Source organism: Hirundo rustica, chromosome Z (genome assembly GCF_015227805.2).
Source record: "Hirundo rustica isolate bHirRus1 chromosome Z, bHirRus1.pri.v3, whole genome shotgun sequence".
NCBI lineage: Eukaryota > Metazoa > Chordata > Aves > Passeriformes > Hirundinidae > Hirundo > Hirundo rustica.
In genome coordinates, this window is record NC_053488.1 from 7,650,875 (window position 1) to 7,671,159 (window position 20,285).

Below are 20,285 nucleotides of genomic sequence, written 5' to 3' on the forward strand. Positions count from 1 at the left end.
AAAAGTAAATTACCAGCAACTGTTGTCAGCGTACCAGTTCCTAGAAATTACTTTCTTGCATGACTGTAGTTATCTGGGGGCGAACCCTTTCTACTTTGCTCTGACAGGGAACACTTCTTGCCCAGTCCTGCCCTTTAGGATGTGAAATGCAAACTTCCCATTACCCACCCTCCTACCCAGATAAAGGCTTTGGTGTGCACACTGAGCCTTGGCAAGCAATGCTTCACAACACTCCCCTTGAAGGTATTCTAACCTCCCCAGCTACACAGTACAGCTCAGTGGCAGGCTACATGAATTTTGTCTTTGTGCTGAATCACCTCCTCAGGGCATTGGAAATGCCCTTCTAATGTGAACTAGACCCATTATATGAAAAGTGCATATTATATGGCTCTGTGCAAGATATTTACTATATGTATAATGTTGCATTTATTAGTAGAGCTGTATTAATGTTTTGATAGTACGGTAAATGTAGTTTTGTAGCTAAAGTGTAGCTCTTGTAGTTCAGATACAAATGTCATACGTGGGATATGTTTTTGAAGAGAGGAAGGGGGTACTCGCAGAGATAGCAGCCACAGGATACATAAATCTTTCAGAGAAAAAGGATTTATTATTCCCTTATCAGAAAATACTAACTTCTGCCTTGCTCAGTCCTGAAGACACCATAGGGATTAAGGGGAAGAGAGTGACACTGACCAGAGAGAATTCTTTGTTTGAATAGAATTTATGCACCATGTATGAGAAGTATGACTATTCAACAGGCTATTGCTTTTAAGAGCTAATCCTCTGTTAACCTGTTAACGGGTGTCCTTTTCTGGAACTTATTTGCCCGAAAAAGCACCCAGACTTCTGTAAATTTGTTTTTATTGTCTCACATTGTCCTAACCCTAATTGTCCAAATTTTTATTACTCTAATTCTATAACTATTTTTATAACCATTTTATTGCTATTAAACTTTTAAAACTTTAAAATAAGTCATTGGCGTTTTTCACACATTATATCCATATTTATATATTTTATATCAGAAAAAATGGAACACATATGCATATCTGATAAACAGAAGAAGAAGTCTCTTGTTTTCACTTCACAAAAAATATGAAGGGATTTCTGCATGTGAACTTTGAAGTGGACTGATTCAGAAGCAGAACCTGCTCAAAAAACTGCAGCAGACAGACAGTGCTGTCTCCTGGCAAGCTGCACAGACAAAATAAATGACACACCACCTTTCAGTCAGAGGCAACTCCCTGTCCCAGAGCATAACTTAATTTATTGAAGTGAGCTGCAATAATACAAGATGAGCATCAAAGGTGCGCATCATGAAGGGTTTTTTTCAGAGCACATCAATGGGAAATCCTGATGGCAATACTGTGCTCATAATTTGTTCAAAGGAAGCCCTCAACCCTCTCAAACAGTTTGTTTTAAAGACTTCAAGGACAGTCATAGCCTCAGCCAGGAGGCTACAAAAATTTCAGATAGATTTTTCAGGTGAATGTAACTGTATAGAGTTTTAGAGTTTAACACTAAGATTATCTGGCATTATGGACAGGTGGATTTTTTTTTCCTCTGCCTCCAGATCTAAATTGCCCTATTTGATTTTAATGAGATGTATTTGTTTCCAAAATTGTATTATCTTGTTGAACATTTTTAGATAAAACCTCTAAAATTCTGAAGCCGAGGACAATATGAACCTTCCAGCTCAGCTTTATTCCACACCTCTCTGTGACTTCACATGAGGCCTGCTATTAGCCTTCACACTTTAGGCCACAACATTGCATTTACAGAAAGGCAACTGCAAACTCCCAGACTTACCAAGAGTACAAAATGCAGCCAAACAGAATTGTAGTACCCAAGCCAGTAACCAGGTTTTCATCTCTGTGCAGGCCTTGGCTGAATTCAGGTACACAGATTGTGATATTCCGGTTGTTTTCATCCAGGACTTCATAAAACAGAACAAACAAAAAGAACAGTTTGCTCGTTTCATTGCATTTTATAGTAATCTTCAGACTGAAGGCTCTCATTGAATTTTTATTATCTGACAGCAGGTAGGTAAATCCCAGTTGTTTCTGTCTATCTTTTAAAAAGATCACAGGAAAAATGGGTAAACCTGACCCGGCGGACTCTGTGTTTCAGACAAAACAAAAATGCAACTTAGTAAGGCACTAAAATTTCCTGTTTGACCACAACAGACAAAATAGGAAAAAAACCCACCCTGTTTTGTAAATGAAGACATACGAAGTTGGAAGTCTGCCAACACTTCACCCAAGGCTACAAAACCATGTAAGACCAAGACAGTACAGACCTCAAACCAGAAACTTCTTTGACAGCAAGGGTGCCTTGAGAACCATTGTGAAATCCACGCAAAGTAAAAAAAAAGTGACCAGTAGACCCTGTTCCCAGACTGACTCACAGAAGACTAAAGAAAAAAAGATGCACCAGCTACAGGCAAGTTTTTATCTCGGCATGTAAACAAATCCTACTTCTAGGTCCCTGAAATGAAACCAATTCAGTCCTTCATGTTCCAAGTTCCATCTGACTTTTTATTATCTCCTTGGAGTCAAGGCAAGGCATAGAGTAGACTGCAGCATCACCCCAAAGCAAGAAATGACAGCTGCACCTTAATATCAAATCAAGAACTTTCTGAGTCAATGCTGCTCAAGGCACTTCCTTTTTCCCTCCAGCAAGCACAATGCATCCCTACTGAGGCAGCACAACTGTTTCTAGGGGGAGAGGGAAAAATACAGCAAAGACTACTTCCAGGTTAAAAATAAACTCCAAGTCAGTCTCCTGACCCAGCGGGAGAGGACTTTGTATGGCCCTGCACAAACAGTTTTATCAGCATGCAGCAGGAACAGCACCAAGGGGAAAGCAAACAAAAGGATGACCAGCCTTTACAGAACACCTTGGCCAGAGATGTGCAGACTTCCCCACCTGTGTCCATTAACAACACATCTGCAGCCAGGCAGGTCCACTGTTTGGCAGGTGTTTTAGCCAACTCTGGCACCAAAAAGCTAAGGCAGGCTATAATTAGCAGAGATTCAAAAAACATCACCTTTTTATTTTCCCATTCCTTCTAAACACATATGCAACTCTTTCAGGGTGTTGCAAATACTTGTAACTTGCATTTTTTTTCAGGTCTTGTATGCAAGATGCCCAGTTTGGAAATCCCTCCTTGACAAATGAGTCAATGCTAGGCAAGTTCATGGCAAACCTGAGTTACAGGGCCTGTGACACCATAGTAAGTGCCAGCACCTCACACATTCTCTAGCACATGCCACTGTGAAAGCTGACAGGCAAATGTGGAGTCCTTATCACACAGGCAGGTGAGGAAGGAGTATCTCTGAGAGCAGATGACAACCTTGGAAATTCTCAGGCATGGGAAGACAAGGAGGTCTAAGAATGTGCTTGATGCATACTCTAACAAATGCAATAACCACATCTGCAATATATACAAGAAGAATTAGAACATTCACTCAACTGCTGAAGACTTTGTGACAAGCATGAACCAACACAAGGGAAATTATTTAAATCCACCTATCATTTTCTTCCCCTTCTTTTTCTCTTTACACTGGCAAGACTTTTGAGTAACTCAGATGCCTTCTAAATTCAACTCTACATTAATTCAAAACACTGCTAAAGTTCCATAAGTAAATTTTACACCTAAATACTGTCTGCTTTACTTCCTAACTCTAGAATACTCTTCTGTGTATGTCTGTACCTACACAAGTATGACAGACTTTTTCCCCCATCTCTCCCCCTTCTTCTTGAGAGCTGTCTGTATAAACTTTTCCTTCCTCTCACTGGACTTTTTTCCCTCTAGTTATTGTTGTTTCAGCTATTGAATACTCAGGGAAAGAATGTTTTAGTACTAATGCAAACCAGAAAAAATTTTCTCTAAGAAAGAAAAAGAAAAAAAAAGAAAAAAAAAAATTACAATGCAAACATATGAATCTGACATTTATTTGGGTAAAGAACAGTTTGAATTGTGCTGTGAGGTCTTGCTCTGGTTTTGTAGTGTAAAGAACTTAAAATTCTAGCAAGTTCCATACTTCTGAATTGCAATACCGGTGGCTGAAAGGCAAGTGGAGTTCAAGAACTCTGCTGAAGAACAGCATCATCTCAGCTGCAACATAACTGAGACATAACTCAAAGTCCTCTCTTGGAATATTTCCTCTCAAAACAAAATACAAGTGGTACTCAAGTTTTTGCTCCATTAGGAGCCCAGGCCTACCTAGCAGACTAATTCTAGGAGAAAAAAGTGTCATATCCACTTTGATGGCCAGCACCTAACTAACTGGACCTTGTAAGCTTTTGGATGGAGCCGATCACCCAGCTTCTTCCAGAGGAATCCAAGCGCCACGTTTCAATCCTTTCCTATCATGTGACCTAACACATTATGTAGTTTGTTATATCCTATTTTATGAGAATGTGTACTTGTCATAGGAGGAACAGACTACAAGACTTTGGGAAATCTGTTCACAGGAAGTGGGAAATGGTGCAACTCACCCCAGGTAAATTAAGTGCCCCTAGACCAAAGCATTTAACACACACAGAGAGTTGCAGTCTCCTGGCTGCACAGATTTATTTGTACCATTTCCAATTTTTTCTGTGAAGACCAAACCCAGCACTTCTATATCCCTGAGTCTGTTAATCCAGGTTTGTTAAATTCTTGCTTGTAATCCACGGCATGTTTAAAAGAATTTACATAAAGCATTAGATAACTTACTAGTTTCTGGTGGTTTGCTGGATAGTGCTGAGAAAGTGAGGTACATGACATAGCAGCTGATAACTCCTGACTGCAGCAAGCCAGAATGGGGCTGGCCTTTACAAGAAAGAGGAAAATTAGTTATTTTTGTAGACACTTTAGCAAACAGAAAAATAAATTTATATCCTTTAAAAACAGCACCCCAGTGTCTTTTATTTTTTACCTAAACACAATAATTTTATCTGCCTGTAAAATCTCTGTTGGAGTCACTCCAAGTTTTCAGGCCCGATGTATGCAAGACACTAACAGCAGACAAAGTACAAAATACCGCTAGCAACTCCACCAGACCCAAACTTTACAAATGATAAATCCCAAGAAGTCAAAAGTAAATGGTAAAATAGTAGTGAGTTTGAGAGCTACCACTGCCAGATGTAGGTTAATTTCACAACACAGTGCCAACCATCAGCAGGTGGGCCTTCTGTACACTATGTGCCTGATGGCACACCCAAAGTGTCTCACGCTTCTGTGGTTTTAGCAGACAAGCTGACAATGAGCAACAGCACTTTACAATGTAGATAGAGAGTCAAGAGGAGCACCAGTTCTGAACAATTATTAGGCTTTCTGGCCAGACATGGCTTATGCCTCCAGGCAGACAATTGTGGCAGCACCAAAACTCCCGGAGGAGAAAAGGTCAGTGGACTCACGATTCTGGACACAGGGAGATATGGCCACGAGGGACACAAAGAGGCACAGGCCACCGTTCACTCCGATCAGGACCTTGTTGTACATGCAGCCCTCTGAGCGCGTGTAGAAAAGAGCCATGAGGACCAGAGCTGCCACGGCAATGGAGTACAGGATGAGAGTGACCAAGGCAAGCAAACCATTCCACATCTGCTTATGGTTTGCACCTGCAGTCCTGGGGAGAGAGAGACAAGCATCTTATCTTTGTCTTCCCTTGCCCAGAACATAAAATTCTAACAGCTGAAGAGTTCATATCCTCAAACACAAAAGACAGTGTTTACTTTCCCGAGGCACGCGTGCGTCACTAGACCAGCACAGACTCTTGCAAGGTTCCTACCCATGAAACAGAGGGAAAACATTCCTTAGCATCAGTGCTTATCTTCTGTACTATCACAATCGGGCTCCTCCTGTAATTATCATCCAGTGTTGACTCCTACAATTCCCATGAGTTCTCTGGGATCAGAGCACCAGCATACCATAGCTCAGTACTTCAGAGGTTTCCTCAGAGGCAACTCCAAGTGTCCCAGGCTGGGCTAGCAAGTGCTGCTCTTCACACAATGAAACCAGAGGTTTATTGCTCGGCATGGCCTCTCTTCTACTCTACCAGTAGTAGTTTTACTACTCTTTCACTCAAAAAGCCTTCTCTCCATTTGGGTCTAACCTCAAGTCTCCCTCAGCTAAAGAGTGGTCCATCTTGTTTTCCTCTCTTCACCTTCCAAACACTTCTTGCAAAGCCTACCAGGGTTTAAAAGGAGCAACTAAAACAGTTGTTTTGAAAGAACGGGCTGTTTTGTAGATGGAAAGTCTTCCCAGTGGCTTTTGTTTGTTTGTTTGTTTTTTGGTGGGTTTTTTGTTTGTTTGTTTTTGGGGGGGGTGTGTGTTTGTTTGTGTTTTGTTTCGGGGTTTTTTTTCCTGTTGTTTTGTGGAAACAGGACTTATTTTAAAACAATCTCTAATGTAAAGAGAGCTAAAGTTAAACGGTGGGGCTGGAAGTCTTTCATCCACAAAAAACCAGCTACAGTAATTAGCACTAAAAATATCTGTGGTATAAGGAGTTGTCACCTCTTCCTCCCCGAATAAGGAGTTTAACAAAGCTGAAGGTTTGCTAAAACTCTTTCTTAACAGGTGAGAGAACTGCACGAGTGTGTAGCAGAGGAAATGTGAGACAGAAAGAGTGGAGGTGGAGACAGGAGAATACACGTGGGAGGACAATTTAAATATTTTAATTTGATGAGAGGTGAAGGGCTAGGACAGTGACAGAAAGTATACCTGAACCAAAAATGCAGTCAATGCCCAAATAGTGTATGCCCAGGTTGACAATGGAATCTTGCATATTTAGATGACAAGAAAGCAGTTGAACACAAATTAGCAGTTCTTAATTGGAGAAAAAAAAAACTGACGTGCATTAAGCTGACATAGAAAAAGCAGGATTTATCAGTTCACAACACTGCATACAGCTTCACTACTACATTTTGCAAATCCAGTTTTATTCTCTTGCACCACTCTACTTAGCAGATGTATTTTCATATGAAATAGCTTGAAGTACGAAATTTTTGCATCCCAAGGCACTACTATTTAATGGAAGCCAAGCAGTTCAGGTTAAGAATAAATCAGCAGAGAAGAAGTGAACAATGAGGAAACAGTTCTGTTGGGGAAGGAGAAAGTAGATGAAGCAAATATGAACTGTTCTGAATACTGACATCCAAGTGTCGTCCTTCAAAAATTACATCCAAGATACTTTTACATTCTTTGTTACAAGAAAAGCATTGGTCAGGAGTCCACCAGAATTTTAAGAAAATAACTACTTGCCCAAGACCTACCAATTTTTATTCCACTTGTGTGCGAACTCAACCAGCAGGATGAGCTGAATGGCAATGAAAAGGAACCCTCCTGTTGCTCCTACATAGCGCCAGGCTGCAAGGCAGAGGCAGAAAATAGGTCAAACGGCTATCCCTTGAGATAAAATGGATTTATTGTCTATGCAGTGAAGCTGTTAACGTGGTTTGAATGTCTCAAGCTCACAAATGCAGCAGGAGATGAGAGATTTCAGATGAAAGGCCAGCTCAGTTAACTGAAGATTAGCTCCCTGATGAATTCAGCTTGCAACCTGCTACACTTTCAATATAACCATGTTAGGACAGCTATTGAGTTTCCCTAACCTAGAAAATTTTTGTGGAGACTATGAGTTACTATATTCAGACAGAAAATACTGAAACCTTTATTTGTGACTGGCGGGAGGGAGGTGGCGTGAGGGCATTCCACAGGAATCTAAACCTTGAAATTGCAAGGTACTGGAACTCAATCATTACTAAAAAGGGGAATTTCTTCTCCAGATTCCAGTACCGCAGAAAAACAAAGGTGGGGTTTATCTATTCACAAAAGCTGTTCTGAGCCACTCCCAAGGAACACTTAGTATTCACTAACTGGTTTTAAGACAGGTTATTTGGGTACTTAACTGTTGACCTATATATAGTATATTTGGGTAGCTGCTTGGATGTCCTGGACAACAGATATCTGGACAAGAGATTTCTTACACAGAATATCAGAAGCGTCTGAGGAAATACAGATACCTATTTTATTTTTTAGCTGTATATACAGCTTGGGCTGCTCTGCTGTACACACCCTAAAAATCACTTCAAGTGTGCAGCTGATTTCAGTGAAGAAAAGACCAAGGAAGTGCATCAGCAAAATTCAGCCATATCCTTTCATCGTGCTTTCCTTTTGAAAAAAAAAGCACGTGTAAGTTAAGTGGAAGAACAGAACAGACAGGGCTCATTTCCATTAGCAGTTGATGTAGGGATTGTTTTATTTTTTTCTTACTTTATCATAAGCTCATTATTTAAAAGCAAGCAAAGATGTCATTGATTTGCTAAACATATTGTAACACTTGACAAGCATTCTGTTCTTCAAACATACAAAACAAAAAAATGGATGAAGTTATTCTGTTAGAAACTACATAAAAATAGGCAGGACACAAAGTGGCATGTGTATTTGGGAGAGGGAGAATAGGAAAAGTCAGACCATCAATGGAGTGAATAATTAAATAGACAGACTCTCATGATCTCCCCCTGCTACTGCATACTGCAGTATGTTTATGGATCAATCACAGATAAGGTCAGCATAGGCAGTGTGGATTTAACGCTACAACCCACTGAGAAACCTACTGCTTGCACATAATCTTCCTCCTCCATAATTAACAAAGCACTTGGGAAACATGGCAAGAGATTTTATTTTTCAAGAAAAAAAAAACCAAACAGTTGGGAGAATGACCCCCCTCCCTCTAAAAAAAAAAAAACCCCAAAACCAACTAACCAAACAACAGTCTAAGTTTCTTAAAAGGAGGGGAGAAAACCCCACAAACATACTATACCCAAACCATCTGTACATCTCAAATTCAGGGGCAGACTAGAGGTCAGTTTAGCAGGAGTTGCAAAATACAGCTTTAGAGTGAAAAGTCACGAGCTGATTTGGGGAAGAAAGCTTGTTATGCTGTATCTCCAGAGTACATTAGACTGCTGTTGAGAATCAGCACAAAAAATTCTGTTTCTTCTTTTCTGCAATCACAACAGCTCCTGAAGGTGTTTCACCATGAAAATGGCCACTTGCAAGATGACAGGCAGTCTCATCTGCTCACAAGCACAAGGCATTGAACTGCGACATCTAATCCAAACAGAATGGGTGCTAGGGACAAACAGATACACACTGCTTCACAGAGCAGATGGAAGAGGGGCCTCAAACTGAGCCAGGACCAAACAACAGACAGCAAGAGCAAGAAGCTGAATTACACCTGTCAGTACCACTTCGTCCTGCCCTTTTAAACATCCTGGCTAGAGCAGATGGGCGTTGAGAGCAAGGTACCCAAGCAAGTCTTAGCGGAAGCAGGCAGCATACACGACAGCTCCTTTGCTTTGCTGATCCCATCCCTTTTCACCCGTCCAGACCCAACAGCTTAAGGGCTTACAAGTATCTCTAAGGTGTACTTATTGCAAATGTAAGAGAACAAACTCATCTTGGTATCACAGGACTTTTGCTCCTAGCCCACCAGACTTCTGAGATACACTCCCCTCCCAGCTTGCACTTCAGTAGTGGGCTAGTACCAGCGTGCCTGTGCTGTGCCAGCATTCCTCCCAAAACTGGAAATGGTGCTGACATGGCATCCTCAGCAGAGCACACATACCAGGGCCCAAGAACTCTAATTTTACCTTACTGCATGTACGCTCCCAACATCCCAAATTCTTTTGGGACACTGCAAGTTTCCAGGCAGCAAACACCAGTGCCCAGCAAGTTACTGTGCCTCCTTGGAGCACTGGCACCTCTCCACTGCTGCCCAGCCTGACTGCTGCACTATGCCAGAGTTACTTGCACAAGCCAAACTAATACACAGCTCTGTGTTCTTGAGTGAACAATTCCTTCAGCACCATTATAGTTCCGTATTTCTTAAAGAATTGGCAAGAAATCTTAGAGAATTGCTGCAGTGGTATTGTTACCTACCACTTCGGCTAGCTCTTGGTCAGAAAAAACCATGCTGTTCCCTGGACATTCACATGAAGACCACCATGTAGTCTGCACACACTGTGTTCCCCCCAAAACAGCTCCAAATACTATTCTTGCATCTGGCCTGTAAAGCCTTTACTTGAAGAAACAAGGCAATATTCACGCTGATCACACTTCTCGGATTTCTAACCACTCACATGATAGTAGAAAATGAAGCAGCACAACAAAACAAGAGGACATACCATTGAGGAAAGTGTCCTGATCAGGAATGAAGAAGGCTCCTGAGCACATTGCTGCCAGAACTATAAGTTTAATAAGCCAGAATCTGCATGACACAAAAAAACAACAACAACAACAACAAAGCTCATGTGGTTGTAATAGGAATTAGAGATTTTCAAATTCAGTACCACAAGAAATCTCTATTTAAAGTGTAACAAGAAAAAAACCCATCCTTTGATGACTGATGACCACTTTACTTGGTTTTCACTTGACCACGTTATTTCTGACAACAAGAGCAAAGTAAAGTGTTTTAGTTTTCTTTTTTTTTTCCTGCCTAGTACTACAACCAAGTGGAAAGTTCATGGCACAAACTCATAAAGAGATGTGAAAATTAGGCAATCAAACAAAAAAACTCACCCATTATGAATGTATGCTCGGCAGCTTTTGCTGTTGTTGATTTTGATGGTGAACAAGAAGAATAAAAAGAAGAAACAGGCCATTCCAAAACAGACTTTGTACACTGCAGAGTATCCCACCAACTTCTCACACATCTCACCCGCCTGAATACCCTTGCACATCTGCTTGTAGAAGGGAATCTGAAAAGCAGAACACATTATACATAAGGCGCTGGAAAGGACATGAAGCACACATAACCAAGCACATCTATATCTGTGCACCACTGCCTTTTCACTGACTTAATTTAATTTGACTTTTGACACCCCTTCAGCCTGGATTTCAGGGTTCAGGGGATATAACAAAATCTAAAACATAAGGGGCTGAAGTCTTCAGAGCCTTCACTCAACCCTTGGGGGACAAGTCCACCTTCCTTCAGCTCCCCTGGTTCATGCCATTCCTGCCCATTACTGCTTATTCCCTTGCCCTGGGGACCTTCTCCCTTTTTCCCATGTTGTACAGCAAAACACTCTGATTGCTTCAGTAATTTAGCCTACATGAGATGTACCAGGGGCTTGTGCTGGCTGGAAATGCAGACTGAAGCACACTCAAGTGTCACAGGGGCAGCAACCACCCTCCTCTCCATCACAGCTTCTGAAGCGGAGTTGTGCCAGTTGACCTGATTTTGTTTTAAATTAACAGAAAGGTGGAATATTCCTGCCTCTCTTGACTCATTAAATATTTGCCTTTGAGGCCTTTCCCCACAAAGGGGAAAACAAACAGCTGCACATTTTAGCTTCAGTTTCACCACATGAACACGACACTGGGTGCCCAAAAACCAGGTCTTGTGTGGCCAGGGCCCGCTGCTGTGAGACACCTCTGTGTAGACGTCCACCCCTCACAGTCAGAGAACCATTTAGCTGCACAGAAACACAGGAATTTAATTAGAAAATCATCATCAGTTTCAAAGGAAAGGGCCTCTCTGTATGCTTACAGCCTTCAGCTGAGGCTGGTAAGACCAGTTGAACAGCATCATTAAACGCTCTGGAGTTTGCTGCTATCCATACAGGTGACTGGAGGATAGAGAAGCCATGGTGTAGCAGGACACAATATGCACAAATCAACAGCTATGGCAAAGGAAACCCCTTCATTCAGCAAGCAGTGGAAGAGTAACAGGGCCTGGGTCCTAGCCATCAGGCAGCATTCCTAGCTGGGTAGAAAGCCCTCTGAGATGCAGGAAACAAGTGATAATTAAGTACACTGCCAGCTTCCAGCCACCAGGCTCCGAAAGCCTACCTCTCTCAGCAGGGTATGCAACTTCAACCCATGTTCCAGGAATCCAAACCAGTCAGGAGCTCAACTACCCTCCTAGCCGTTTCCCAAAAAGAGGAGCTCACAGCAACACTGAGCTGCTGAGCTAAGGGTAGCAAACCTAACCAACAATACGGAGCTGATCCTCGAGGGGCGAGAACCAGCCGAGGAGATGAACACTGGCCTCAGCAGAGCTGTGTGGTGCTACAGATTCAAGCTGGGCCACTCTGAGTTGTTCTCTCGACCATAACTCAGAGATTAGTAGCCACTGCGTAAAGAAGATGGACATTAAACAGGTAGCTGTGGCTAACTTGCATCCAAGAGTTTTTGGAAAGCTCCTGAGAAATTGAAATTCCCAGGTCTTGGAAAGCAATGAAATGTCAGACTGGGCAAACATGCCAGCATTCAAAATGAGCAAATGGACTGACTGGAATAATTATGAGAACTATCAACACCACAGTGATGTCAGGGCAAGCCATGGGGCCACAACAATAGCAGAGAAAGCAACCAGGCTATCAGTTAATGCTTTCCTGATCTTTGCTTATAATAACCATCAATCAGGAGAGGTTAGAAGATGGCATAGTATTGAACTAAAAATATTTCTGGGAAAATTACTTATTTATTTGACACAGTTGATAGTACTCACCCAAGGAGACAGATTTTAACAAGATCTGTTTGCTTTACTCCCAAGTCATTCAGAACACAACAAAACAAAAATATCACAGAACTTGATTAACTGACTAGCTAATTAGAAACAGATCTCTGAGTAACTATAAATAGGGACCTTCTTTCATTGCATAGGTTTCTACAGAGATCTTGACGGGATTTTTGAACCTATGTATTCTTTCCTCCTGTAAGTATTAACTTCATTACAGGTCTGGCTGAGAGAAAATAGATGGATTCGCAAGAACAATAGCTCAGTTTGCCCTACATAAGCAACGAAGAGTTTAGCCACCATGCAGTATTCACCACACTATGCAGTAAAAAGCGATGGCCACAGAAACAGTCCTGTGGGACTGAATGCTCTTTTAGGAGACCCAGGTCATGAAGGAACAAAAAAAGAATAAAATAAAACTCTTGGAGACCCTAACAGATAAAACACACAAGCACAATGCTGGGGACAATAGGACTGGCGTAATAAAAAAGGCATGTTTTTGTGAAAGGACGGTCTACTGCTGGGAACAATTTATCAAGGCTTATGTGACTTCACCGAAAGACAAAAAAGACTAATGCTTCTTTTCAATCTGTATCCCTGAAACACGTTCAGCTGCTGAGAAGGCTGCCCACCCTATGTGCTTTACCATGATAACCATTTGCTAGATATTTTTGACAGCTGCTAAGTCACAGATCAGCGATTTGCCGAGATGCAGTGAAATAACTACTTTTGTACCTTTAAAAGCAGTAGAAGCTAAACTCTTTGGCCTCTGAGTAGAGGGACAAAGCTTTCTTGTTGCAGAAACCCAGTATCCACTCCAATAACACAAATGCACCAGCTGCTGCGCAGGCAATGATGTTATCACAGCAAAGCTGGCAATTTTCCAGCACGCGCTGAAGCCCGCAGAGATGATCAACATTTGAGCAGCATCTGCGGAAACAGGATGCCCTGAACTTGCTCTCCTCTCACTGCAAGCTGCAAGGACACAGAACCATCTTGGTGCAAGAAGCCAAAACCTTTGAAGGTGGGAAAGTAAGGGCAAAAAAACCCAGGCAAAATCATCTGTCCTGGGCAGCTGAGAAATTAAATGAAAAACCAAGAAACCATCAGACCAGAACGCATCATCATGAATCTATGGCTAAATTTTTATCAGAAACACTGATATGCACTCAGAACTCTTATTTTTGGTAGCATATTTGGGGTTTAACATGCAATGATGCAATTAAGGGCCAAGATATAAACCTAGCTGGGGAAATAAGCTTGAAAGTATGTTTTGCCTGAACATGTGACCACCTTGTACTGAAATGCTTTCATACAACTGAACTGAGTTTTACTGGTGTTTGTTTTCTTGAAAACATCTTTCTTATTTTTCTTTTCATTAATTAAGTAGGATATAGATATTTTCAGACTGAAACCACTAGTTTTGAAAGAGCTTTAACATACAAAAATTAACTTAAAAAAATCAAAACATTGTTTTGAGAGACTCAAACAACTCTTCCCCTTTTCTTCCCTCAATTATGCTTTCAAAGCCTGTGAAATTCAAGTTTTTCCCTTCAACAGCACACATGCAAGTAAAGCTCTATCTGTTGTTTTTTTTTTTTTTAAACAGCATAACAGGAAAAAAGAAATAATATATGGATCAAGGTATAGAAGCACAACATGGAGAGTAATGCCTATTAGTCTTTTCTGTATTTCTGTCCCCATCACTGGGCTCACATGTCTTGATTGATGAATAACCTATCCTTTGCCTTGATATGCAATGTTGCTCTTGAAAAATCTATTTTATATTTTACTATCCAAAATTTTCCTGCACATAACCATCAACTTCTTCTCTGTTCCTCCACTGCCTCTTGCTTCTTTCCCCAGAGATTTACTACTGAAGACTTGGGAACTAACAGCAAAACAACCAAAGAGAAAAAAAAAAAAACCACCTCTCACTGACAAAAGAGAGATTCCTTCCATGTAAGATCAGCATGAGTATTTGAACTCAACAGTGGTAAAGGAGAAAAATGGTTCTTTGCCAAGATTACAGCTCTAAAAAGGACTGCACTACAATTTGAAATCTGAAATTCTTTACCTAAATACAGAAATTAGAAAAAAAAATCTGATCAAAATTAATCAAAATCTGTCTTCTCAAAAAAAAAAAAAAAAAAAAAAAAAAAAAAAAGGGAGAGTGAGAGGGGTTGGTCCTAAAAATATCATGCTAAGTATTTGATTACAGTCTGGCTTCAGGAGCCGGGAGTGTTCCATGACCCAGCCAAAAGCAAAGGAATCAGTAAGTGCACAGCACTTTAAAAACACAGCTCATCACTGAGAAGCTGAGACTGGATAGTCTGAATAAGTGTTTTCAAGGTGCACCCTATTAAAACAGTGCTGAATGAGCTTCAGGGGTCTTTGAACTTTTAACAGCCCTGAACATAATTATTAAATTAGAAAGCAGATAAAGAAAGCCTACTTTCAGATGGTCCATTTCCCATTCAAAGACATCAAATGCTCTGAACTAAGAGAGTGATTATCTTTCCACTTCAAACTAACAGCTACTCTCTGTCCATTTCTTCCCACACTGAGCTTTCAAGACTAGGAACTGGAAAAGAAATTTGGCAGTACTGAAAAGCATGTTGTTGAAGGTTTCTTGAATCACTGTTCTGTTGGATAAAGAGTATTTTTTGTTAGGGATACAAGCTGCATTAAAACCACACTACTGATGGAAAAGAACTTTATGAAATTTGGATATGAGCACATAATTTGTCTCCCACACACTTAAGTTCCTTGGGTTATTCACTTTATTGCCAAGCTAAGCATCTATTAAGTCAAAGTAATTCCTGGCAAGCAATTTCAGCATGCACATCTCAAAAACGAGCAGTTTTTAAGTCACAGCTCACAGTCAAGAATCATGTCTGTACTGGTCACTCCCACAGGGTGGGCATCAGCTTCTGGCGGCCTGGGGTAAAATGTGGCACTAGGATAACTCATGCAAAGTGCTATTAAATGAAAGAAAATTAGGATAGAACAGACAAAGAGGTACAATTGGAAGAAGGAAAGGTCACAGGCAGCAGAGCACAGAAACCTTCAAACTAGCCTGCCATAAACCCACTGCTGACACCAGCCTCTCCATCTGAGATGCTCTGGAGGGAAGTGCGTCAGAGACAACCAAAAGTCAAGTTCAGAATGTAACCAGGGCATCAGCTTGTTCAGCAACTGGTTCAACAAGTAAAAGAGGCCTCACTGTGCAACCTCACTCTCTTGGGAGAGAAGCCCGAGACAACAGGATGCTCACACTGATGGGAGCCTTCTGAAGCTCCAGGACAAGCACATACACAACCCTGAAGCAGGCCAAATGATGCATTTGGTGCAGAACCTCCATTTTTAAGAATCAAGCAATTGTTCCCTCTAGTTAAAAGCAGAGTTTTATTATTGTAGTTTGGAGGGGGTGAGAGAGAGGATTTGCGCTACTTGGGTGGCTTATGAAGCCAAACCAAATACGTTGTACAACAAGACCAGTGTGTGAGGACAAGCAGGCTGGTGAGCATTTAGCTTAGGAAAGTTATATTTAGACTCTGAAAGAAACTTGAGTTTTAAAATCTAGCGTTAGCCACAGCTCCTTTCACGCTTTTGAAGCTCTCTAATTAAAAAGACAATTAGAGATGAACAATAGTTGCTGTGGTTAGAGGCCATGTGAACGTAATGACTCAACACACACTGAAGAAAACCCCTTGTAGAAGCTCTGCAGCATTGTGTTTTGCAGTAGTCTGTCACACCAGGAAGGCAGAATTAAAATTGCAACACTTGAAGAGTTATTTTCCAATTTGCTGCTTCTGCTGCTAAACACAAGCTGCCAGAGACAAAACCAAGGTTAGACTGAACTGGTTTATTCTGCTAAAACAAGCTCCCTAATACTTTTCCCTCTTCTGACACTGCCTGCACAGCAAACGTGGGGTGGGCTCACTGCAGCAGATTTCTGCATCTGAGAGGAAAGATGCTGGGCCTTGGCTCTTCCTGTTGAGAAACATAGTCAGTGGGTGACAGGGAGACGCTGAGCATGGAAAAATCAAGAGACTAAGCATGAAAAATCACCCCACCTGGGTTTAGAAGTGGACAGCTGGAGGAAATCGACTACCTCTTCTGAGGGAGCATCCCTATGCACAAAGAGCTATGGAAGGAGCCCCATTTTCTTCCAGGGGCAGCAGCGACCACACCTCCATTACTTACGTGAGTTTTCATTTCGTTAGCTACTGTTGTAGACATCATGACACAGCAGATGATGGTCACCAGGATGAAGTAAAGCGCATACATGAAGCGGGTGCTGGTTGACTGTTTTATCTTGGGGCAGCACTTGCAGCACAGGGAGCAAGCAGCAGTACCGCAGCAGCAGGCCAACTGAAAAGTGAGACAAAAAAACACAAGTCAAGAACCCACCAAAACCTTCCATCTTAAGGCTTCTATTGCAAAAGTTAGACAGGGAAGCTGGGAGACCTCCTGCAAAACTCTGTAATTTCTCAAGTCCTCTCCTCCCAGCTGAGCAGCATTTAAGTGGAAGCAGACTGTCTTGTTTATCAAAACTCGCTAGTTTCAAGCACATCAGCGTCTAGCTTTCCCAGATTTGCTAAGGATGAGAGACATATTTCCCCATGTATTTCAGTTTTCTACCAGCAACTAAGATCAAGATAAAATCCATGAAACATAGCAAAATCCATGCAACTATTTCATTCAACAAGGAAAAAGGTACTGAATGAATCCTGAAAGGGATCTAGGTCAAGGTTCATTATTTTCTTGCTGCCAACAGTATCACAGACTTTCAAAGAGCCTGGATTCACCTCCCCTGCCTTCTACTTTTAGAAAAGTCATATATAAAATACAAAGGCAAGCCTTACTTATATTCATAAGGCAGCACTGTCCACAGCCATACCCTTACTTTCCACAGGCAGCAGCTCCATATGGTTCCTGTCTGTGCTTAACCCGCCGACCATGACCACAGGAGGGATTTTTGGACATCAGCAGACAGCCAGGAGCAGGGAGCCGCCCTCCCAGGTCTCACTGCTGCCAACCCAGAGTAACCTCACCCCCCCACACCCCCAGTTTCCAGGGGCTCTCTGGGGCTAGGTAAGGGGCACTGCCAGAGCCTGGCGCTCCAGCACACCAAGGCCGCTTCTCACTGGTGTTTCCTCAGCTTTTGGAGGGGCCACAGGAACATTCAGAGGACCTTCTGCTTTCAGCAAGCAGCTGTAAAAGGCGGATGCTTGCCAAAAGATTCAAAGTCCACAAGTGCCACATTTGAGCCAGCCAGGCAAACTTCCTTGGTTGTACGTGTCTTCAGGCGCCCAGGCATCAGGCACTGTTTTCCTCCCAGGACATTCCCCTTCCAGCATCAAGGACTTGTCAGATAAAGGGGAGGGGGGGTTCATGTGTGTTTGCAGACGTATATCTAACTCCAGGGAATCTCAATAATTCTGAAGGGATCTCTTGAAAAGAATCTCAGTTTATCACTTCCTTGCCATGACTACCTCTGCAAGATTCAGGGTCGTACTTCCTGCCTTCAGCTCCCAGGAAAGGGGGGGGTCAGACAGGCCCTTCCCTCTCTCCACAGCAGCTCTTCAGCCGCAGAAGACATAAAACAGGGATAGCCCAACCCAGCCCCTATGCTGCTCTCCTCTCACACCACCACTGATCTCACACCAGAGGAGACGGGGCCTCAAAGTATGCAGCTGCTGAAACTGCTGCTACTGCAGAACAGAAATCCTCCCCAAAACACAGAGCTCCAGATGCAGGGAATAACAGAATGGGCTCACGCTGGCACCTAGGCTGGAAATTAAGAATACTATGTGCAAAAGCACATCATGCGAGTAGACTTTCAAAATAGAAGGCTCTAGTGGTGGAATGGAAATTCTATTTTTTATAGGTAGCGAAATTACATTATCTTACACAAGTTCAGGAAATAAGGAAGCTACAGCAAGTTACTGATTAAGCAAACAAATGGGATAACATTTCAAAACAAATGTATACCAGAAATGTATAATTCACTCACTTTCAGAACTGTAACAACAACAACAAAAAATAAGACTGAGGGTCCTTTTAACATGGAAGGATTTGGCATCAACTCAATCCAAAGTACCCACAATGAACTTGAACTGTTGGCCTTAGCATAACATTAATAACTACAGTATAGAAGTAAAAAGGTATGCAGCTTTAGCTTTAGTAAGGAGAAAAACATTTTCCTACACCAGGTGCTAGAGAGCTCTGCCAGTAAAATCTCATCCACATCCAGCAACGTCTGCTATTCTACTCCTGGGTCCCTGGAGCTGCTACTTAAAGCAAAAAATGCTTAAACAGAATATTTAAGTCATTTATGTACTTTTCCACATTACTTAGACTTTAATGTTAGTTTCTAATACTGAGCACGTACCCTATAAATAGGAAATATTTGTGAAAAATACCAGTATTTCCATCCTTTTTCCAGATGCACCTCTTCAAACACTCTGAACAGCCATGGAAACTGTAGAAAGTTGGTTAGACTATTCAACCACAGCCCCAAATTTGGTGGTTTGGGGTTTTTTTATGAGGGTTTTTTTGGGTTTCTTTTTTTTTTCTCTCTTTCCTTTTTTAACTGCACCTCTCACATTCCGGAGTAGGCCACAATGAAATAGGTGCTATCCAAAAATAAATGAGAACAGTCTCTGTCCCAAAAACTAAGATGGTGGCCACAACCTACTGACCCAAGAGGTTTCAAAGATATTATCGTTGGGTGGCAAGGCTTCAAAGCCCACATATACAAAGAGTGCTCTGTTAAGTTTTGGTCAATGTGCAGCTAAGCTATGCAGATACTCTGATGCCACGTCCTTGACTGCAGGCATGGCCCTGCATCTCATTTCCCCTTTGCCTTTTGACTGCAGCAATGGTCTGCAGAAGGGCTCCAAACCCACTTCAAGTCAGCGACAAATTTTTGTCATGCTGTAAAAAAACCAGACTGAGAAAAAAAGGAAGCAGTGTCAAAAATCTTTTACAGATTTAGCTTGTCATTAAAAGCTCCTCCAAATAATGGGGCTCTGCAGGAGGAAGATGCTGTGCAGTTTTTAGGACAGAGACAACCCAAACAGCAATGAAGGTCTGTGGCCACTGCCAGCAGGCAGGTCTTGAATGTACAGGTCTGTAAGCACAGAACTCCTTCAGAGTCTCATGATCACCCCAAGGCCAGGTTCTCCCAGAGCCCAGCACCACGGCACCTGAAAGCCAGACTGCTCTACCAGGAGGTCATCATCCTGCAGCACGTTCTGGCTTCAAGTCCTTCTCAATCCAAAGGCTCCCACAAGTCAGGCAGCAAGCACAGCCAGCCCAGCTCGCTCTCCAGCACTGGGGTGAGCACCACAGTCTGACAATAATTACAAACACTGGGCAAATATTTATGCTTTTCACAAACACAATCAGCCCGCTCCCTCACACTAACCCGTCACGACGCCTCAGCATAGACCAGCAGCCTGCTTCGCTCAGTGCTGCTTTCAGAGCTCACAGAGTACTGCGCCAACTTGCCTGAGACCCCAGAATCTGAAAGCCTAATACACCTGAAAACAGAGTGCACCAGGATTTGAACTGCCTGGATGATGGCTGACTTGACTGGTTTCACAACAGCAGCTGTGGAAAGCTGTGTGGGAAATATTTCTGTTGAAATATATTCAAAGTGCAGTTTCACAGACATTTCTTCTGGTAAGCCAGGCTGGCTTAAATACCCCAGGCTCGACTCAGCCTGTCTCCCAATGACATCAGAGTTGTGGGTATGATCCC

The 20,285-nt window shown here is 42.1% G+C and overlaps 1 protein-coding gene across 1 annotated transcript in view; it reads right to left on the reverse strand.

Moving 5' to 3' along the window:
- SERINC5 (serine incorporator 5) overlaps positions 1-20,285 on the reverse strand; it is a 41,372-nt gene that overhangs the window by 11,310 nt on the left and 9,777 nt on the right. Inside the window, 7 exon segments of the mRNA XM_040090475.2 lie at positions 1,807-1,933; positions 4,721-4,816; positions 5,404-5,615; positions 7,261-7,354; positions 10,177-10,259; positions 10,571-10,749; positions 16,722-16,889. Coding sequence (XP_039946409.1) covers positions 1,807-1,933; positions 4,721-4,816; positions 5,404-5,615; positions 7,261-7,354; positions 10,177-10,259; positions 10,571-10,749; positions 16,722-16,889 — 959 coding nt within the window.